Below are 23384 nucleotides of genomic sequence, written 5' to 3'. Positions count from 1 at the left end.
ACGTATATCAGCAGCTGTAGTTGGTTTTATAATTTATCATCATGTAAGCAAAATACACTTCGTTCTTTCCATGACATGCATTCGTACTGGTTTTTCTTAGCAACATTCTTTTTACATTTACTTTTATTTGTTTTCCGCTTTTTTGGATTTGAAGTGAATTGAACTCTTCTTCCTAAACACTGTCCGTCATTTTTGAAATTACGTACAGATATAATAATAAATAAGTGACAGATACGCTACTTGAAGAATGAGGTTATGTTTGTTTATTCAAATAGGTCACATGACTGGATAAATATAGCTAATTGGTCAAAACATATTCGAATGTCGTACATTTTGGCACAAAATTGATTTCAGCTCTATTATTTTCAAAGAACTGTATATAATTTTGATCCCAAATGACGTTTTGATTGTGTAAAGGAAACCTCAGATAGACAACACAAAATACAATGATTGTTATTTTTGGATTTGGTACGTTTTGGAAACGAGCTTCTCACTATTAAAAAACATCAGAAAACAGAATATTCTCAATAAATTTCTGTTCTCTACCAGTTGCTCTAAAATTAGAGAATGTTTCAGAAAAAGTTAATAATATTTATTCGAACAAGGCATAAGAAATCTAACAATCACAAAAACAAATTTTGATAAGGAATTTTTGCTGTAACACCGTTGATAATAGAAACTGCAATTGTGTTTATTGTGGTTTTGATGGTTGGATTTAAGTCTTCAATAAGGGATTTCCATTCCTTATTCAAAAAATCGTTTGTTGTTTTACCTAAAAACATTGCAATCAATAAAATGAATAAAATTTAGATTAGATAAGATAAATATCATGTCCACTTATTTCAAGGATAGATTTTGATTTTTTCCACTGATTCTCTGAATGTTATCAGGATTTCCCAAATTTTGAGTAACACAAAGAAATGATTCCTTACTACTCATATACTGCTGTTCTATTTTTTCTAGCTCAATGTTCCTTTTTTTGCTCTCTAACGACGCAAGTTCTAAACCTCCTTGTAAAAGCGAGTTATATCAACAGTTTTCCAGAGCTCATTATGTTTCAAACATTTGAAGGAATTATTCTCAAAAACAACCAACAACGTTGACCCCACATGAGTGTGGTTGAATGAAGAATGAAAACTCCTTGGTAATTATTTAGTTTAGGTTGCATACGTCCGATTTCCTTGAAATTTTAGTATGTGATACAGTGTTTATTACTGAAAAATAATTCCTTCATATAGTTTTTGAGGTTTAAACATTGGAAACTATATTGAAAGTTGATATTTTGCAAATACTTGATGCTGAAGAGGATTAGGGGCGGGGGAGGGTCTGTTGAACATTTAGACTATCTTTTAGCAACGTTAACTATAATTAATTACGATTAATGTAATGACACAAATCAATTTCTAACAATAATCGTTTATTTACACGTGTAAATTTCTTTCTTGGATGGCTAGAATGAATTCAAAAGAAACTTTTTCAAAATGATCTTTATTTTTATTGTGTTTGCATCTGTTTGACAAGTCTCGGTCAGTGTTACTAACCTAACCGGCTACATCGGGCGTATGCAACCTAAACTAAATAATTACTAACTCCTATGTGTTTAACTGATTTGAGGGAGATCAATTGCCAGTTTAGTCAGCGACTCAATTGAGAATTCTCAAGGTAATTATATATGTTTAAAAAATTGACTTCAAATAAAGGCTCGATTTGCTAACTTCAATTTTATTTCACAGAAACTGAAGAAGCAGATGATGAAATTCACTATCATGATGAAGATGATACTGAAGTATGAACAGAATATAGAGATAGAAATATAAATTTTCCATGTTTTGATAATATTTAGAATCAATTTCTTAAATTTTTTATGATTAATATTTTGTAATTTCATTTTTTAAATTCATATTCGGGTTCAAGAGTTGAGAAATACAGTTTTTTTTTGAGTTTTTCAAAATGTCTGCTATCACTTTAACTGGAATAGCTAGTTCCCATTTCGTGGTTGGTAGGTACCAAGGACTCACTTACGAAATTTTCGGCTCTCCTAATATATGTTTGGTGATGACGATGAATAAATCTATAAAGATTATTGATGACATCGTATGTAGGAATAACCATATGTTATAAATGCTATAACCTAAAAAATCTGGGAGATTCATGACCTTAAGATGAAGAAATAAGAACAATGAAACAGCAGTAAAAAAAATTTCTTCGTGTACAGCAAATATAAGAATACTACAAATGATAACAGAACAACGGATAAAGATAAATTCTCGAAATAGATTACGAGGTAAAAAAAAGACTGGAGAGTTATGTGAAGAAAAATCCAGAACATTCTAAAAAGTAAAACTCATAAAGATTAAATTACGTAAACAACTGTCAGCATTTTATTAGCATGAATATTATAAACATACAAAATAATGAATCTTGCTAATTAAATCGTAACATTAATTAAAATCATTCGCTTGTAAAATTGTCAAATTGTAAATTGTGTTTTTGTAACTATAAATTTTTTTTAAAAAAACATTTTCAAAAGTAAAATCTTCATCATGACAGAATGGTTGATTAACAGATAACCAAAATTATTACATTTAATTCAAATTTTCTTGAGGAGCTAATATCCGTAAAAAATTTGGAACTGGGTAATAATTCAGAGAGATTAATTCAAACTCATGGGAGCTTCAGTACGAGAATTTTATACTGAAAATAATAAATAAAAAATAGAATTTTTGACTTTTTGATAAGTGTTTATTTTGATTTGATGTTTGTTGGTTGACATGTCCCTTCCTTTTGACGCTTTCTTTAAGTTTCAAAAGCATATTGTAGTTTTATTTGCGAGAAGATATTTTGAACAAATTGAAACTTGAGGAACATAATTTAATAACAGGTCTATAAAGAATAGTTTGAAGAGGTAGATAATTATTTTATTCTAACCAGAAATTTTCATCTTTTTTATGGGTTAGATCAAGTAATGGTCCGGTCAAATTAGACCAATAAATAAGATAGAAGCTACATAAATTCCGATCAAGCCGAAAATCAGTAAAATTGTTCAATATACAATTGAAAATAAAATTTGAATGTTCCCCATAATTTCTGTGTATGGAAAAAATTTTATTCAAAGTCAAAGGTCAAAAAAATGAGTTTTTCGCAATTTTCAGCGAAACGGTAAGTTTTATAATAAAAATACTTGCGACAAAAATTGTAGATCATAAAATTACTTACAAAAAACGTATCAATACTTTTTTTCCTACGAGCCACCGTTTCTGAGATATAACGATTAAAAAAGTTGTAAAAGTTTTGTTTCAGATTTATTTAATGGCTATAATAATTGCACGAGAAATATCAAAGCTGAATTTTAGCAACACCTTCGATAATTTATTTGATGAACTTATGGCAGTTCCAACCAGTCAACAGAAATTTCTTACAAATACTCACAACACGTCTTGGCGAAACCATTAAATACAACAACTTTTTGAATCATTATATCTCAGAAACAGTAGTTCGTAGAAAAAAGTATTAATACGTTTTTTGTAGATAATTTCATGATCTACAATTTTTGTCTAAGGTATTTTTATCATCAATCTCACCGTTTCGCTAAAAGTTGCGATAAATTGATGTTGTCGTTGTAGCAGCCTGTCAAAGTTAAGGCATTTTATTGCCTTCAAATGATAGCTATAAAATTTTCGGAGAAGTTTTATCAACCAAAGAAAAACTTCCAAGCAGACCACCGATGAGATGGTACAAAATTTAGACGCTTTTCTAGTAATAAAACTTTAAAATCATATCCTAAAAAAAGAAAAGGACATAATATATTTTTATTCAAATACCCTTTTCATTTCAGACGAATTTTAATTTAACTCTCGCTTATTATTATTCTATTAAAAAATTCTTATTATTTTTGCCGAAAGAAATAAAAGAATCGTTTCCAGTTGAAGCGTGATTAGTATCAACAGGAATAACCAATTAAATTTTCAAATAATAATTGATTCCAAAAAACTACACTTACCAAGCTGTTCATTTCCGTTAAATAAATTTTCGAAATTAATATATAACTTTTGAATATTATAGCTTATGTTTTTGCTATCTTGCATTTGCATGTAATCAAAATCTCCTTTTTTAATCAGTTTGTAGTTGATAGAGAAACTGATATCTGGTTGTTCTGAAATGAAAAAACTTTTCTTAGTCTAGTTTTTATTTGATAACAAGTTTTAATTGAACGAAGCTCAGTAAAATAAAATTTATTACCAAACTGTTTCAAGTTTATAAAAACCACGTTATAGCTAGCGAATTATCTCACCAATACTGTTGGGAGCCATTCATATAGTTAAGTTATACAAAGTGTCCCTTATTTACTTAACTACCAGAATTTATAGTTTTTATTGTATACGATAAGATTTAGTACTTAAGCAAGGCTATACACAGACCAATCCTAATGGGAACCAATAGGATCTGTTAATAAGTGATTCCAAGTGTTCAAGAGACTCTTGAAGTTCCATCAACGTATCAAATTACTTACTTTCATTTTTTTAATTAATTATCTCTGGTACACGAATACTGAGTTCTTGGTAGTTTGACATTCGTCGGGTATGCTAGTTGAATTAGTTACTGTTTTTATATCCTAATAAGAATGCAAGAAAGAACAAAATAGACAATTATACAATTGTCAATCATAAAATATGTAAAACGTGCTGTATAAATCTGCAGACAGCCGCTCCAAAAATAACCGTAGAGTCGTCAGGATTCTTAAAACTTTCTCTTATTTGCATAGATGATACTGTCTCAAAGAAGACTCAAATTTTTGGGTATTCAGTGAGCCTTCTGGTAGTTTCATTGTCAATTTTGAGAAAGTCCGATCAGCTCTTTGAACATCCATCCGAGAAATCCAAATGGTCTCTTTTGAATAAATATTTGCTTTGACAATTTCTGATTCACAGGTAGAATCAGCAACTAATTTTTGATGACGGCTGAACCAAGTGATAGCTGCACCTGAAAATTAACGATCACTCCACTCTTGAAGGCAAAATCGGCATCAATTGGGCTTACAACTGTACACAAACTCAAAGTCGACCGTACCCGCCAGGTAGCGATTAATTCTTTTGATTCTGACCACGTCTGCGTCGGTAGACTTAACGAGTACCTCTAGAACTCCAATTTCTCCATAATTTTAAGTACTGGTTTGCATACCGTCCATATTGAATTAAATAAATTTAGGCCGATTGGTTGATCACAATGTTTCTATTTAATTACAGTAATTTCAACACCAAGAAAGAAAAAAACTTCTTTCGTAATAATCTCAAATCGAGAGCGCAGTTGTCAAATATATGAGTCCAATATTGACTGGCTTACTGCAGTCAACTCATAATCAACATACAGCACAACTACTTTTACTACAGCTGTATAATCAACAATGATCGATTAACTTCCAGCCGAGCAGTTGCATCATATTAAAATTTCAAACTCAATAATGACAAACAAATATATCTTGTATTAGCTGATCCGCCTTCAATCGATAAATAAAGACCTAAAATTTTGTATAAAATAAACTTAAACAAAGAAAATGAACAGAGTTTTCCTAAAATACTGGCTACCTATAAGGTTTCAATTTGATATTGACAGACACACACAGTTATGATACCTGTTAACCAATTTAAAGCTTTCTGTTAAACCATATTTTTTGTCTTATTTTGTGGTGCGTAAATAAACAAAGATGACTGTTTTCCGAATTGTGAACACGCGACGTCCATGCGCGAAACATGGAAACTCCAAGTTGATTCCGCAAACTTCCAACGATTGGCCTTGCGATTTATTTATGGTCATCGCAAAGGCCAGACGTATCCGAAATTGTAAACCTTTAAAATTATGGCTCCTGGGTTGTGATAGAAATCTGTGGGTAATGTGATGCTTTATAAACACATTTGAAGTTTCATCTTGTTGTAAAAATACTCGCGAACGTAGCAGTAATAGTCATTTACAAGGAAGCACTTTCTGTCCGAGGTATCTATCGACATATTGTAAAATGTCAAATACTATGGTTGCGTTTAGAAATTTGATTTGTGACCAAACCTTTTAAACTTTCTCTGAATAACCATCAATTCATATTTCAAACCAATTTAAGGAAAACTGTGGAAAAACCTTACCTAGGGTTATGTTGACATCACCGCTTCCATTCAATGTGAGTAAATTAATTTTACCATCCATTTTATATTTTCCCAAGATTTTAATTTGAGGACAATGGAAGTCGATTCTTACTTCGTTGTTTGTCAAGTCCATTCTGAAAACAAGTGTATTTAATTATACTACATAATGACGAATAATGATGATAATTGATTTTTTTCATCAAATTGCTACGAAATAATCAGGTTAATGTATTGTATGACGTTGATTTAGTAGAAAAAAACATCATGGTTTGATGTATGAGCGTAAAATGATTATTCAATTGAATATGATGATACCACAAAATCATTGACCAAGTGACATAGTGAAGCAGTTTGGAAAAACAAAAAAAACTCACACCCTCCACAAGTTTCAACCCAGCTTTCAATAGTACGTAATGCATTAATCCTCTGTTAATTGAAGTCCGTTACTTCTTTGAGTATAATATGATTCAAGCGATCATATTAGAGGTGCATTCGATTCTTTGTGATTAGGATATTATTCATTCGTGGGAAACGATTTATTAGGTTTGGGCTTGATATAGGAAATACAGAGCTGAAGTTTTGCCTGATGGTATCTTTGGCTGGTGAACCGGTTTACCAGGTAACAAGAAAACCTACAGCACTGACGATCGACGAGATGGTTTGACTTAATGGTGATAGGGGAATGCGAGATGATTTTTGGGAAGGTCTTCGTAGGTTGGAAGGGTATCTTTGGCAAAGGGATTGTTCAATTCGTTGGTACGAATCACATGGCGTGTTTGGAGGTGATTTAGACGGATTTGATTAGAGTTTATGTCTATATTGACGAAAACAGTATCACTGGAGCTGAATTGGCACTTGTATTGGTAGTAGAGATCCTGAGCTCCGAAGCATTCCTTAATTCAAGTAATAATTTGTTTGAGTTTTCATATCTTTCGGAATTAAAGAATTGCAAATAAAAATGAAGTACAGTATTGCTTGGTGATTTATATTTTTTTTTGTGTCAACATTTCAGCATGAAAGTAGACGAAATTAATAAAAATTTGATAAAGACAACGACAAGTTTTGTGGACTTTTTTATTACGAACCGTCACTCTGAGTTATATAACGTCCATTTGGCTATTAATTTATGTGCAACATACTTAAAATCTTTTATATCAGCTTCATCCAATCCCCACAGATCCATATCCTCGATCAAGACTTTCAAAGTTGCAGTATTAATCTCTACTTTTTCAACTTTCAAGGGTTTGAAATTTGGAATACCATATTCCTTATCTCCATTAACTATACTGGGTAAACCTGCTCGTGCCGATGATAAACAACACGCATCAAAATCGGGTGCATCTTTCTTGCAAGGGGTTAAATAAGGCGCTAAAATAAAAATTAAAAGCTATTGAAAGATAATATTTAGTATAATACAAAACTCTGCTTTCAATTTTTGATTAAGTTGATCAAAAACTAAGTGAATTTTCCATATTATTCTATTTCTACGATGATCGAAAGAAACTTTTGTGTTATTAACAATATTCACAATAATGTATACAGTTTATGGACATTCTAATTGTGGAATTGTACCAGAAAAACGAAAAAGAGCACTCTAATGTATAATTCGAACTTTTGAATCCTTATGTATTCATACCTGATTAATTGAGAATTGTTTTGTATAAACTCTTAAATTTATGTGAAATTAAAAGTGAAATTTGTCAAACAGAATGATATATAAAATCAACTCAATTTTTAAGATATTCACATAATAATTTAAGTCATACTATACAAAAAAGATCAGTGATTATTATGATAGATCTATCCATCTATCAGATGAATTTAGATGCGTGAATACTGAAATAGACAAAACTGCATTACAAGAAAATAATTATCCTGAAAAAAGGATAAATAACATTGGAAAATATAATAAATTAAAGAATACAACATCAAAACATAAAACATTTTTTCTTACCATTTGTACAAGGACTTTCCAAACAACTATGGAATTATATTAATGGTTATGATATTAGTATAGGTCATAAGGACATAATACATTATCCACATATTTTATTTAACTTAAATTTGAAGCACCCAAAATCAAAAGAAGTTCTATTAGATATCAAGTACCTCGTATTAATTGTGACGCTGTCTACATAGGACAGACATCGCAGTATTTGGAAAATAGATTCGAAGGTCACATTTGATGTTAAAAAAAATAAAACTGCAATGAAAAATCAATGTGGTTTTAACGAAATTTAATTTACATATTCATGTTTTAGATATTCTATCCAAAAATATAATTATTTATATTGTCAATGTCAATTTATATTCTGAAAAGACCGGAATGGATACACACTTGTTTTAAAAAACAATTTCAATTCGAAAGAGATCTAAAATTAAAATTATTTATCGATAAAAAATAGATTCACTAAATTTTTCGAATGAACCACCTCCAACAGAAAAAACTATTTCGGCGGGCACTTTTATATTCAGTTCCTATATAATTAAAGGTTAAAATTTTCAACTTTTGGTTCTTCTAATAATACCCAACCTATTATTTTAGCGACAAATCAATTTCGGTTTTTAGTATAAAATAAAATAGAATAGTTTTTAATCAAATATATACTTTCCATTTTGCTCAATGAACTTTTGCCATCTTTCTTTCAGCTTCATGATTCCTCGCTCATAAAATTTCTGATTCTTATCAGCAAAAAACTGAACCAGATACGATTGAAAGTCATCGTTATTTGTAAAAGGTTGACCGTTAAGAGAATTCTGCAAACTTCGAAATAAATGGTGATCAGATGGTGCCAGATCAGGGCTGTAAAAGGGATGTGGCATCTCTTTCCAACCAAGCTCCAATAGTTGTCAAATATGTGTGAGGCCTTACATTATCATGGTGGAACACTAAACCTTTCCAATTTTACAATTCTGGACGTTTTTTTCGATTTCTTCATCCAGTAAACATCAGAATTGATCGTCAATTGATGTTTCTCTTCAGGACTCATTTTTCACCAGTGATGACTCTTTTCAAGAAAGGGTGGGTTTCAATTATTTTAAGGTGCATATCGCAAATGTTGATTCTTTGTTTTGAATGAATTTATTTCAATTTGTGACACACATTATTAACTTTTTATTAAGATCAACCAAATAAAGAACTTAAAATTTTCCTCTTTAGTTTCTTAAAGCGCACAAAATTGAATCACCTGGTAAGTGAACACTTATTAATTCCAATGGTCACAGCTCTGTAACAACCTCGTATAAACAAAGATAACTGCGAAGATTGGCTCGTCTCGGCACGCTTTTGTAAGCCCTACTTCAATAATTTCACGAAAGTGACTTTTCTTGTTTTGTTAATATTAATATTGTTTGTAGTTAGTATAAAGTTATTAAAAAAGTGTGCAGCAATTTTTAATGAATTCTTTTACTTATAAAAAACGGTTTCTGCAATCGAATTTTTTGTGAAATATAAATTTAAGTACTAATGGAAACCAGCAAGACGACGTTGATGAGTTTTGTCAAATTGAACAATTTTTTCGTATTAATCTAATTAATTAGAATGTACACAAATTTTTATTTATTATTAATTAATAAACGTTATATTTTGGATATTTAAAAAAAAGATAGTACGTACGTAAATTTTTTGGCTCCGAAGCTGAAACAAGTCCACTGGTCGTTCCAAAAACAAAAATTACGATCAAGGTTGTCCACATTTTATTACAGGCTACAGTTAACGAGAACTTTGAGAAATGAAAAGTATTTCTAACAATTTCCTTTATATATCTCCCTAGTTTCCGCTTCAACAAGGTAATTTACGCTTCTTTATTTTATAAATAATTTTTTTCTCTAAACCCAATGAATTAATTAAATTTATAGAATTTTGATGGTTCGTGATACACTGATTATTTTTATTTAAATTAAAATTATTAGTTTGTACTTATAATACAAGCTATTCATTAAATATTCACTGGAAATATTAATAATAATCTAATTCATCATCATCTTGCTGTTTAATCCCTTGGATTATGGCCAGCGTTTGGGGCCCCTACATATCCCTTTATTTGGGTGGATTACTCCCCCAGTCTATTATTTCTAGTGCTCTGGTATCTTCTTCAATTTGGTTTCTCCAGGTATTTTTTGCCTCTGCCTCTTGTCCATACCGGGTATCCATCGAGGCGTGCGACAAGGATGTGTATTGTCTCCTCTACTGTTTAACCTCTATTATGAGACAGTATTCAGCGAAGCCCTCGATAATACAATTGCAGGCATCAAGATCAATGGAAATATTATAAACAATCTCCGTTACGCAGATGATACCGTGGGATATAACGAGTAATTCGGCCTTTATATGAATACGTTCAAGACAAAACTATTGGTATTCTCAAAAATACAAAGAAACGCCACCATAAGACACCAAGGAGATATCATTGAACAAGTGTCATCTCTAAGATATTTGGGCACGCTCGTCAACCAGCGATGCGACCAAAAACTCTAAATTAGATCAAGATTTGAGCAAGAAGCGGAAAACTCTGAACAACATGAGGACACTTCTAGGAAACCGTAGTCTCAGCCTGGAACTCCGGACCAGAATGTCTAGCTGTTACATCTTTCTACCACAAAGAAGAAAATTGATGCGCTAGAAATGTACGCCTACAGGCGAATACTGTGGATATCTTGGACTTAACATAAGACAAACATAGAGGTCCTACAGCAAATGGGTAAGTTCTTACAACAATCAAGAAGAGAAAGTTGCAGTAGAAGATCCGAGGAAAGCGGTCGGTCGGCCTTAGATGGTTCGGACAGACGTATACAGAAATTTTCAGAGCTGCGATGATAAGGATTACACTAATCGGAGTTGAAGCATATTATGACAACTTTTAAAAGAAATATGTTACTGGAAAAAGCATCCCAGAAAGTTTATTTAATAGAAAGAAACAATATTGTAGTATGGAGAAGAAATTATCTGAGGATTATAAGAGAAATGAGAAAGCAAGGAAGAAATATACAGAGCGAGTTTTATGTATGGAACGCCTCAATTATCTCGGAAACGGCTTGTAGCGGGTTTTCCAAAAAGAGATGTTATTTTGATATTCAAAGAAAAATGCCATTTTTTGAGATAAATGATAGGATGTTTATTTCATTATAAAGAGGAAGGTATGCCGTTAATAATGGAACACAACATCAGCCAAATGGCCGCCACGACTGCGCTTTTCATGAAATTTTCCGTAACCAAATTGCAAAGCGGCTGCCCTATGTCCTCGATAGCCTCACGAATTCCATCTTTGAGGTCTTGAATTAATGCTGGACTGTTGGCGTAGACCTTATCTTTCACGATGCCCTAAAGGAAAAAGTCGCAAGGAGTTAAATCACAAGATCTCGGTGGCCAATTGTGATCACCACTTCGAGAGATAACAGGGTCTGGAAATTTTTCCCGTAAAAGATCGATGGTTTCGTTGCTTCTGAGGCACGTAGCGCCGTCTTGTTGAAAGTAAACGTTGTACAAATCAATACCATTCAATTCCGGCCATAAAAAATCATTAATCATCTCTCGATAGCGCAATCCATTCACCGTAACTGTTGCTCCAGCCTCATTTTCGAAAAAGTAAGGTCCAATGACACCGCCAGACCATAAACCGCACCAAACAGTCACGCGTTGAGGATGGAGAGGATTTTCAACAATAGCTCTTGGGTTTTTCTGAGCCCCAGATTCGACAGTTTTGTTTATTGACGTAACCACCAAGGTGGAAATGCGCCTCATCAGATGATTTTTCGATGAAATTCCGGATCATTTTCATGCATTTTAAGGATAAAATCAGCAAAGACGACGTTGTTGATGATCGGCCGGCTTGAGCTCTTGTGTTAACTGAACTTTATAGGCATTAAGAAGACCCAAGTCTTTGCAAAATACGGTGTAATGACGTTTGTGGAATGGCTAATTCTAAAGAACGACGAGGAATGGACAAACCTGGGTTTGTTTTAGTTTTACGAACCGTCTCTGCCAAACTTTCACCATTTTTATAGTGAATTTTAATAATTTCAATGCGTTGTTGAAGCGTGTATCGTTCCATTTTCATTAATGGCGTAGTTTCTACTTGTCAAATGTCAAAAAATGACAGCTTCAAAAGTGACATTTACCGAAATAGCGGGCTGTTCAAAATAACACCTCTTATTGGAAAACCCTTTACAAGCTTCGAAGATATCGAAATAAATACATCGGTAATTCGATGGGATTTGGCTGAATAAAAGAATATTCCATCGCGGTTATGTGAGAAAAAAAATGTATTCTTGGTGCTTCCCATAGAAATTGAAACAAGATGGAATTTATGAAATTGTAGAAGATCGTGGGTAGATCACCACCATATTATGATGATGAAGTAAGAAGTTTGATAGTCTATATATAATATGATGATTAGTGTATTGGATTTAGAATTTAATTCTGAGAAAGTGAAATTTTCCGTCATTAAAAATTTCATTTGTTGTAAACAAAAAACGAAAACACAAAAGGGGAGTCTGCGTTTTTTAGCTATATTTTCAAAAATATAGAAGATAGATGAAATTTAAAAAAAAGATCATAAAAGAAGAGGAAATTTTAGTAAAAAAAGTCCCATTTTCCGGAGTCGTAGTTCCATTATTTATAATTCTAATTTAACGTTGAAAATTGTGCTCCGCGCGGCCGTTTCGGTGTTCAAGCGTCGCCGCCAGGCAAAGCATGCATTACAAAATAATTTTTTTATAACATTCAATATTAATTTGAATAAATTATAGTGTCATTTAGACATTTGAAGGAATGTAGTCCTCCCAAAAAAAATTTAACCCTATTTTTGTTTAAGTTATTTAATTGTTAATAAATTAATTGTTCGTATTGAGTTGTTGTACTTGAGTTTTCATAAAATCTCTTATAAATATTTAAAAAAATGGGTCAATAGTTTTTTTTCTTTTGTAACCTGTTTTTATATAGATACTGAGCAAGATTCCGTCATAAAAGTTTATAAAAGTTTTTCCATTTGTTTATAATCATTTTTTAAATTTATCAAAAATGGAAAAATCGGCACAATGTTATTAAGGAAAGAATACCCTAATTTTTAATTTTGTTTAGTAACCTGGCTAAAAAATTTTAAAGCTTATTGATTAAAATTTTTTATAAACAAATAGACTATTTTAATATTTTTGAACAATTAAATAACTTAAACAAAAATAGGGTTAATAATTTTTTTTTGGAACTACATTTCTTCAAGTATCTAGATGACACTATAATTTATTCAGATCTTCAAATTAATATTAAATGTTATAAAAAAATTATTTTCTATTGCATGTTTTGACTGGCGGGACTTTTTTCACTGAAATTTCCTCTTCTTCTAGGATCTTTTTTCAAATTTCATCTATCTTCTATATTTTTGCAAATATAGCTAAAAAACGGAGACTCCCTTTTTATGTCTTCGTTTTTTTGTTTATAACAAATGAAATTTTTAATGGCGGAAAATTCCACTTTCTCAGAATTCTTTCAAAATGAGGAATGTTAAACAATTGTTTTTGAAGGCTGTGAATAATTTGAAGCCTGCAATATCGAAAAAAGCAGTTAATCATGCGATTAAAGTAGAAAAGAAAATGTAAAAGCTGGACAATATCACAAATATCACAGATTTGAGTCAAATTCTTTTAGAAGCTAATTCAATTTATTAATTGTTTCAAAAACCATGGTACGTTAACAGATATACAACAAATATATTTAATGTCGCTGATAGCTCAGTGTTAATGCTTAATTCAATTGAGAAGATTGCACATCATTACAATGATATAATATTATTATTTTGGGGCTTAACAAAGAGATAAAATATCCAATAAACACCATGGAGTGTATGAAATCCCCTGTTCAGATTGCCTCTGTTTTTATATGGACCAGACAAATCGACGTATTTCCGTCAGAGTCAAGGAGAATTTTTCATTTCAATAGAACCAAAACCATCACCCAGCTCTCCTCCTTCAAGTCTAGGATTATTAGAGAAGCTTCTAAACTGTCTAAACACAAGGGACGATAACCAGATATTACCGGCAAATTAAAAACATCTTCTTCATTTGCTTCACTCAAATAATATACTACGCACGTGTGCCAAAAAGTCCAGGCTCTCGATGGTAAGCATATTTCCTCGGTAAAAATCCAAGAAGTAGATAGATTGAGGTCTTGGAATCAACCAAGAAAAAGGATGATTCGTTGTGTGTGTAATAGGCGGATTGATACCACGGAATCGGATCACTTCCTAGCAAATTGGGAAATAAGAACTTTTTATTAAACTATAATTCCCAGTTTTCGGAAAGTGTTCTGCCCATCATCAGGGAAACTACATTACAGAATGAAAGTCATGAGTTAGATTCAATTATCGTGATCCAAAACATTTATAAAAAAGAAATAAACGTATGGATTGTAAAATGACTTTCGAAAAATCTTTAGTTATGTGAGAAATTACTTTCATTTTGGTTTTCTAGATGTTGTATTGATATGATTGCTGAAATCACTGTCTAAAATTGAATAACTTTTCTTTAAAAATAATGTGATTGAAATTGAATCATTTGAGGCGTTAACAGCAATCATTTTTTTTCACTCAAATATGTCGAATTTTGTTCCTGAAAAAGTGTTTTTGTGGAAGGTTCTTCTTCATTACTCTAATATAAAAAAATGCTACCGAAAGTCATCGTATTTTGGTGGAAGTTTATGGTGAACATTCTCTAGCTGAGCGAACGTGCCAAAAGTGGTTTGCACGATTTAAAAGTTGTGTTTTTGGCTTGGAAGACGATGAACGTCCTGGGCGACCAAAAAAGTTTGAAGATAAAGAACTGGAAGCATCAATCGATGAAGATTGTTGCCAAACACAAAAAGAGCTCGCAGAATCTTTGGATGTTACTCAAGCAGCCATTCCAAGCAGCTGGATATATTCAAAAGCAAGGAAATTGGGTTCCAATGAACTCAAGCCGAGAGACATCGAAAGGCGGTTTTGCATGTCCGAAATGCTGCTGGAACGTCTCATATGTCATTTTTGCATCGGATTGTTACTGGTGATGAAAAATTGATCCCTTACGGCAATCCCAAGAGCAAAATATCATGTCAAATCCAGCCAACCAGCCAATTCAACAGCGATGCCGAATATCCATAGCGAGAAGATAATGCTCTCTATTTGGTGGGATCAGAAGGGTGTGTTGTATTATGAGCTGCTAAATCCGGGTGAAACCATCTATTGAAAACGCCACCTAACACAATTAATCCATTTGAAGAGAGCAATAGCCAAAAAATGCCCGGAATATGCGATCAGACATGAGGCAATAATTTTCTATCATGACAACTCTCGGCCCCACGTTGTTATTCCGGTTAAGAACTATTTGGAAAACAGTGGATGAGAATTTTCACCTCACCCGCCTTATAGCCCAGACCTTGCCCCTTCTGACTACCATTTGTTTCGGTTGATGCAGAGCGCCCTCACTGGAAAATGGTTTACATCAGAGCAAGATTTTAAAAATTGGCTTGATTCATTTTTGGCTGCCAAGCCGTCGCAATTCTTTTGGGATGGGATACACAAATTACCAGAAAGATGGGAAAAGACATAGCTTCAGATGAGCAATATTTTGAATAATGCTATTGTATATGTTTTTCTTAAATAAACGTTCAAATTTAGAAAAAAAAACCGCACGAATTAAGTTATAGACCACAATAAATAGGACTAATTAGATTGGTTGACAAAAGTCGCTTGGTAAATCTGACAGAAGACTCATTAATCGGAGATTCTTCTTCTCTAACAGCGTAAATGACCCATCGCAACTTATTCAGTGTTTCCAGCATTCAGTTTGTGATAATTTTCAATAAGTGAAAAAAAATTGTTATAAAAGCTCGTTGATCAAATAAATAGTAAGTAATAGTAGTAATAGCTTAAGTAAATTAAGTTTGAGATACAGTAGCTCTGATCTGAATATGTCAAATCGGACATTGCCATCATAAAGTTTGATGTTTTTAATGGTAAAAGTACCAAGAATGTATATGATTGCTATTTAAGTTGTTTTCTATGACTTTCGACGTAGATTAAACCAGCAGTATAACGATCAATGCATGAAGATTGAGGAGAATCGCTGTTTATTCCAATATTCAAAAAAGGTTCGCCCTTGGAGTTCACCAACTACGGAACAGTTTTTCTAATCTCTCACGCTAGTAAGATCTTCCTGCATATCTTACATAACCGTCTAAAACCATTTCTTTTGCCAAAGCATTTAGAGGAGAAAGCAGGTTTTGTGTCAGGAAAAGAAACTAGGGAAAAATATCAAGTATTAGACAACTTATTGAAAAGGCTAGAGAATTTAATATTGCACTCTATCTCTGTTTTGTAGATTATCAAAAAGCGTTAGATAAAGTTAACTTGAGATATATTTGGACCATAATAGAGGAAATGGAAACGTAAAAAATTGTTCAAATGGTGCGCAACTATCAGAAAAACAACGCAAAAGTTAGAATCGACTGTGCTTACTCTGGGACCTTCAGAACGTCCGCATGCTGCTAACCAGAATAAACCGCAATAAGCGCCCAAGAAGCAGATGGGCAGACCAAACAAAACCCTTAATAAATATGAGACTGCATCGTACCGAAAAGATTGTACAAGATAGGCAAGCATGGAAACAACTGCTGAATCAAATATAAAAGGTGTCACTTCATTCTTTGGAGAATATTGGAAAGGCAAACTCCCAAGAGGCATATCTCCAACTAGATGGGTAGACCAAACAAACCCCTTAATAAATATGAGACTGCACCCTGCCGAAAAGATTATAGAGGATAGGCAAGCGTGGAAACAACTACTGAATCAAATATAAAATCATCCTTTGGAGGATGATGGAAAGAGGAGGAGGAGGAGTAACGTCCAACTCGCTTCGACTATTCCGAATTCAATCGTGCTTACACTTCGTCAGAGAAAGAATTTTGCGGAAGTCGTCCAAAATCGGATTTTGTACCAGAAAACATTGATGCAGTGCGTAAACATGTATCATACCAAGAAATTGTTTTGAATGATACAATATAATTTATCTGGAACCATAAAGTTATGTTATAATTGAACGATATAAATATTCAAAAGAAATTTAAGTTTTTCTGTTTAGATGTAATTTTATAATCAAATTTCTACTTTCAATAATTTTTTACTCTCGATGTTAATAAATGATTCAATAAAAAATATTCTATACCATGTAAATCATTTGAACTGGTTCAATTCTTAATTGAAGGAGCCAAAAAAACAGTAATTGGAATTATATGTAGATTGTTATATAATTTTAATATGAATTTTTTATTTTCCTATTAACCTTGGTTAAAGAGGAAATATTTAATTTAAATGATTGGCATCCACATTCTCATTTGAGCATAACATACAATATATAAAGCAAATGTAGATTATGACTCCATTACTTTGAATCAAACTTTACTTATAACTTAGAGAACCCAATTGTACAAAGCGGAACTTTTACATATATTATAAACATAATTTATGACATACTTTGTATAATTGAATAAATTTTGGAAGATGTAGAGCTTTGGAAGGAGTTTTAAGACAAAAATAATTTTATTTTTTGGCTAAAAATCGCTTTTATTCATCAATGTGATTTCCTTCAAGAACAATACAATCATTCCAACGCTTCTCTTTCAGCAGGATTTGTCTTTTGCCTCTAAATAGGCATAAGTTTCAGCAAATGCTTCTTATCGACGAGCATTTGGTATCAGCGAATAGGCAGGCACTGGGGGTCAGATCTGGATTATACGGTGGATGAGGAAGTAATTCGTTTAGTTCATCCATCTCTGCCATAGACTTGTAAATCGATGTATTGTCTTGGTGAAACAGTGGTTTTTCTTCGACAGCCGTTTTTCCTTGATTTTTGCTTAAGAACGTTGCTTTTTAAATTACATCCTGCATTATATCCTGATAAAAGCTTTCACCATATTTATCTGATACGGCTCCAAGATTTTCAGGAAATAGATCTAAATGTGAGTCCAAAAAAATGAATCTTAAGTGACATATTGCATCCTAAACTTTGTAAGCAGAAAGAAGCTCTCGAATGATTTGTTGGTAGTTCCAAGTTTTTGTATTCTCAAGAAAATTATGACAAACTTTGACAAAAGCAACCCAAGCTCTTTTTTTTGTTTTGCTCAACTCCATCTTCTATTAGTTCACGTATCTGCGGATCTACAAAAATTCCTTCCTTCAATTTTGCGTTACTGATTCGAGGAAATTTTCTAAGGTACATTTTCAAGTCCAGGAGTTAAACTATTTCTTATTGGTCAAGTTTTTATTTTGTGATGTTTTTCTATTGCGCGTCTGTCCCACTCACAAAGAAAACATCAAAACTTTGTGTATCCTCCTTGAATCCAGTTAAGTATAGCGACGACTTTCAAATCAGCAAATATTCCATAGGCATTGAGAATATTCAATCTTTTAGAGTAATACCTTGTTTGCATAATTTTCTTTCATGTTAGTAGCATGTACAATGGGCACAGATGGGTATATACTACCATTATGGAGTAGAACGACTTTTATGATTATTTCTGGAGCATCAATGAAAAGTCTCCATTCACTAGAATCTTCTGGAAAATTCAGTTCTTGGAGAAGCCTTGCAGCATCATTATAATGTACCAAATCATCTTTGGAAAAGTAAAATCTTCTTGTATGAAAATATGAAACTCTTTTATCCAATAGATTCCACTGTTATAATCTTGATCCAAATAATTGCGCCTTAGATTTTGAAAGTCTCTAGCAAGATCATTTAAGTGAGTGAGGCTCTTTAGATGGACCAGAAGATCCAGACAAAGTGTATGAAGAATATGTACTGGCAGAAAGAAAACTTGATTTAGATTGTAGACCAGAAATATTTTTATTTTCCCCCATCTCATTAATTGGTGGAACTGCAGATTGAGTGCCTTCACCACGAGGAATTGGTCTCGTTGCAGATGGGATGTTTTTGTTTTCATGATTCTGAATCTCACTCCAAATTATTGGTATTGTAAACGTCAGGGATTTGTGGCTTCTACAAGTCAACCTCTCAAAATTTTTAAGCAGCTGTTGCAACATACTTTTGGAAACCAACTTTTATTTCATAGACAGAAAATCCAAAATATATATTAGAAGGTGTTTTAACAAGATCTGTCATGACATTTCGCCGTGTTTTTACAAGTTCGTGGCATTTTATAACCTAAAATTACATAAAACTACATATAAAAATCTCAAAACCAATTTAGAGAACATGAGCTTTCACTCAACTGTTGTCACATTCACAGTGAATACTGCGCATGTGCGTATTTACTACTAGGGTAAAATGGGGTAATAGTAGTCAGTGGGCAATACCGGCCACCCTTATATTTCCTTGAGAAAGATAGATTTGGCAACAGTGTTTGGTACAAGCGACTGCTTTTGAAACCGCAGCATCGAGTGTTTGACTGATTCAGCTACCAGCAAGCGTTGACATGAAATAGTCGGCCATTTGTTTTTTTGCGTTTGTACTAATTTCGTCATCATTGAAAATAAGTGCTGAGTACTTATATTTATATTTTTTCAAGAATGTGTGTAGTTTGTCAGTTTGTCAGTACATCATCGATCAGTTTTACGTATTGAAACTAGTGATTTATGGAAATATTAGGACGTAAATTATTTTTTAATGTATGATTTCATATGAGGTCAATCGACTGGCATTACCCACATGAACAAAAATGATTTTTCACCTTAGTTTAAGAAAAAATTATGGAAAAATCTAGACGTGATGGAAAAAATCGACCAACGGGAATAGATTCAGAACATTTGAATCGTAGAATTTTTTGTTGTGTGTAAAAAATTTCTCAAGTTGAGAATAAAATGTCCGAAGAATGGATATCAGAGGATTTCACTACTATGCTAATAGGTCTCTTTTCATCTATATGGCTGTCTTGAGTTATATTATGGAGATACGTACGAACAGGTTTGGGAAATGTTAAGAAACGCCCTACTATTGGTACTTAATACACTGTTTACACCACTACTACACCAACACTCCGAATTACACTGTCTAATGCGCTTTTCTATAACCAAGTTAACTGTCAGTTAATCTGTCAACTGTCAGTTTACCTTCACTCTCTGAAGACGATAACTTGGTTGTTGAATCGTGCGTTAGACAGTGTAATTGTGTACGGGTAGTGTAAACAGTGTGTTTTAGTATGAATATCAACAACGGTTCCAGAAATTCCAACTTAACCCTAATATTGGGTTATAAAATTCAACTTCTCACAATCTCTAGCTCATAATTTTTCTATTTATGTATAAGTGCGTTTAAAAGTAGATTTTCATTTGCTTAATATCGATCGTTATGTCGATATATGTTACTATTTAAGATAGCGAAACCAAATACACTGTGTAGTAGAATTTTTTTGTAACTATTTTATCCAGATCCATAAATTATTTACAAAACTGTAGCTATCTGAACAAATCTTTGTTAAATACTCAGTTCAAGAGATAAAATAAAAAATATATTGAAAAAAGTAACTTGTAGCGTTTATTCAGAAAAGAAAAATCTTATTTGACAATCACAAAAACAAATTTTGATAAGGAATTTTTGTTGTAAAACCGTTGATAATAGAGACTGCGATTGTTTTGATCGTAGTTTTTATGGTTGGATTTAAGTCTTCTATAACAGATTTCCACTCCTTATTCAAAAACTCGTTTGTTGTTTTACCTGGAAAAATTGAAAATAATGAATAATACTGACAAATATCGTTTAAACGTTTTTTGCCCACCCTATAGTTTGCGTGATACACAAAAATTAGAAACATATGAAGTGGAAATTTAACCCTACTTTCCTGTACAATTTGTCCCAGAACTCAATTTAGGTCGGGCGACTGTGATGACTTACTACTTTCAGCGCATTCTTCTTTCCCAATTCTTTCAAATACTCTTTACTCTCTCAAAACATAGTTTTTTTACTTTGTAATCCATGATTAATGCACGAGCTCCAATTGATAGTTCTTTGGTCTTACCCATTTTCAATCTGAATTTGTGAGAACGAAAAAACTTCGTATACGAACTTTACAAAAAGTTGTCTTGGATAAGTATGAGTCATAGCACGTTACTGTGTCTCACAGGGCTAAACTTGACGATACCTGCATGTTTTAACTTGTCGCTCTCATTGACAAAATATTAACATTGGATTGTATAAAGTAAAAAAATAACAGACACTATTATTTTTAGTTTATATACAAGAATTTGCAGGAGACGGTTATGCGAGAAACAATCGATATATCATATTGGTACTCATACCAAATTATCCGTATAAAATTCGATAAAACGTCAGTCCACGTGGACTCATCATCTGCACTGTTTACCAATGAAAACATCGAATCGTGAATATAAAGGCATTTCTATTGGTCGAAGCCGTATGTACACAATGTCTTCGAAATGTTCCTGCTTGAAAGTCTGCGATAAGCATTGGCGTAGCTTGGTGAGATTGATTTAATTAATAAATTTCTCTAAACGAAAAGGGTTGCTGTAGATCAATCAGAGAACCGAAAAACATGTAAAAAAACTGAAATCAATTGACAAAGCGATTTTATACGTAACAAAATTTATAGTTTATTTGAGGAAAATATGGTTGCAGCATTAGAAGTAATGCAGCAAAAGGTAGCAGATTATCTAGAATACAATTATACCAGTTTAGAAAAATTGCGTCAAGTTTTGTCAACATGTGGTTTTAATATGCCATCAGAAGCGAGCAAATTTCAATAGATGAACCATAAAAACAAATAATAGCGTTTTTCAGCAATGGCGCGAAGGGATAATACAATATTTGAATTGAAAAAAACCTTTGTTTTTACTATCATGTCGATCTGTGCAAAATTTACAATGAGAAATCAATATATAAACTTACCAAGTTCATTTCCGTTAAACAAATTTCCGAAATTCAAATATAACTGTTGAATATCATAACTTATGTCATTTTCGTCTTCCAATTGTACGTAATCATAATCTCCTTTTTTTATTAGTTTGTAGCTGGTAGAAAAAAAGAAATCTGGTTCTTCTGTAATAAGAGAATGTTTGAGTTAAATAATTTTATCATGATCATACCAGATGAAACCCTAAACAAATAAAAGAAATGCAAAAATATATCATATGAAAAAACAGAAGAAATATGCGGAACAAGGACAATATAAAAACAATACTAGAGGACTAGATGGTGGATAAAAGAAATAGAAGAAGTTATAAACAGGAAAAATATGCATGGAGGAAATCACAGAGAAGAATAAATAAAACAGAGTAAGAAAGTGAAAAAATAAGAAGAGCAAAACGGAAAAGTTTGAGAGGAATTCGGATACAACAAAGAATATGATAATAACAAAATTCAGGCATAGTATAGAAGCATCGGGAGGCAAAAAAGAAGGAGATAATAGGAATTGAGAATATAGGGAGGAAACCTAGACCAAGACCGTGAGAAATATGAAATTTTACTCAAAGGAGTTTAATAAAGAAGCAGACTAAAAAAGAACAAATGTGGGAGGAATTAGTTATCAAGAAGCCGATAAGATAGATACAGACATTAGGAGAAGGCAAGACATGGATATGGGAGATGATGAGCAATACCACAAAATTGGGAGGAGAATCTGCTAGTTTCAATCCACAAGAAAAGACAACAGACAAATTGCGATAACTACAGATCAATCTAATTCACTTAAGTGTTGTAAAATAAGATCAAGCAGCATACATAGAAGAAAGACAAATAATAATCGATGATATTTTCGTACTAAGATCTAATGAAAGAGAGAGAGAACCACGTGACTTAATGTTCATAGACGTGAGAGCAGTATTAGACTAAGTTCAAAGAAACATCGAGTGGAAAATATCAAACAACTTCAGTTTACCATCAGTCTCTGAAGACGATAATTTGGTTATAGAAACGTATGTCAGACATTATGAGTGTTGGTGTAGTGTAAACAGTATGAATATCGCCAACGGCACCAGAAATTCCATTTAAACCCAATTAAGGCTATATGCTACATGAAGAAGGCATTATAATTATTGCAGAGAATCATAGAAAGAAAGGCGGCAACAAAAATTTTGATATAAGATATAGAAAAAAAAACGAGAAAAATGGAAATAAAATCAGACTTATAGCAAAAGAAAAATAGTCACAACTTTTGAATATCTTGGAACAGAAAATGACAAAATTATAAAATTGAAGCGGATGTTACAAACAAGATAAAAAAATATCAAATGTATACTATACATTGAATAAAACAGTATT

At 32.3% G+C, this 23384-nt stretch overlaps 2 protein-coding genes across 2 annotated transcripts in view; one reads left to right on the top strand and one right to left on the bottom strand.

Moving 5' to 3' along the window:
- Positions 1-23384, top strand: part of LOC130452864 (AMMECR1-like protein) — a 336472-nt gene that overhangs the window by 100729 nt on the left and 212359 nt on the right. The gene's annotated exons all lie outside the window — the stretch shown is intronic.
- LOC130452863 (circadian clock-controlled protein daywake-like) lies at positions 571-9857 on the bottom strand. Its single transcript, XM_056792344.1, has 5 exons — positions 9748-9857; positions 7271-7499; positions 6132-6265; positions 4001-4153; positions 571-772 (listed from the first exon to the last, which is right to left on the bottom strand). Exons 1-5 carry the CDS (start codon positions 9824-9826, stop codon positions 624-626), a joined length of 744 nt encoding a protein of 247 aa, XP_056648322.1. The 5' UTR covers positions 9827-9857; the 3' UTR covers positions 571-623.

This window comes from Diorhabda sublineata, chromosome 2, assembly GCF_026230105.1.
Source record: "Diorhabda sublineata isolate icDioSubl1.1 chromosome 2, icDioSubl1.1, whole genome shotgun sequence".
In the NCBI taxonomy this organism is placed as follows: domain Eukaryota; kingdom Metazoa; phylum Arthropoda; class Insecta; order Coleoptera; family Chrysomelidae; genus Diorhabda; species Diorhabda sublineata.
This window is presented reverse-complemented; position numbering and strand designations above follow the sequence as displayed.

Bases quoted from the DNA above. Each gene is read 5' to 3' on its own strand.
- LOC130452863 (XM_056792344.1), bottom strand. From the start codon at position 9,826: ATGTGGACAACCTTGATCGTAATTTTTGTTTTTGGAACGACCAGTGGA. The intron at 7,500-9,747 runs GTACGTACTATC...TTTTTATTTTAG, and splicing joins TTCGGAGCCAAAAAATTTAC to CGCCTTATTTAACCCCTTGC. The intron at 4,154-6,131 runs GTAAGGTTTTTC...TTTTCATTTCAG, and splicing joins TGATGTCAACATAACCCTAG to AACAACCAGATATCAGTTTC.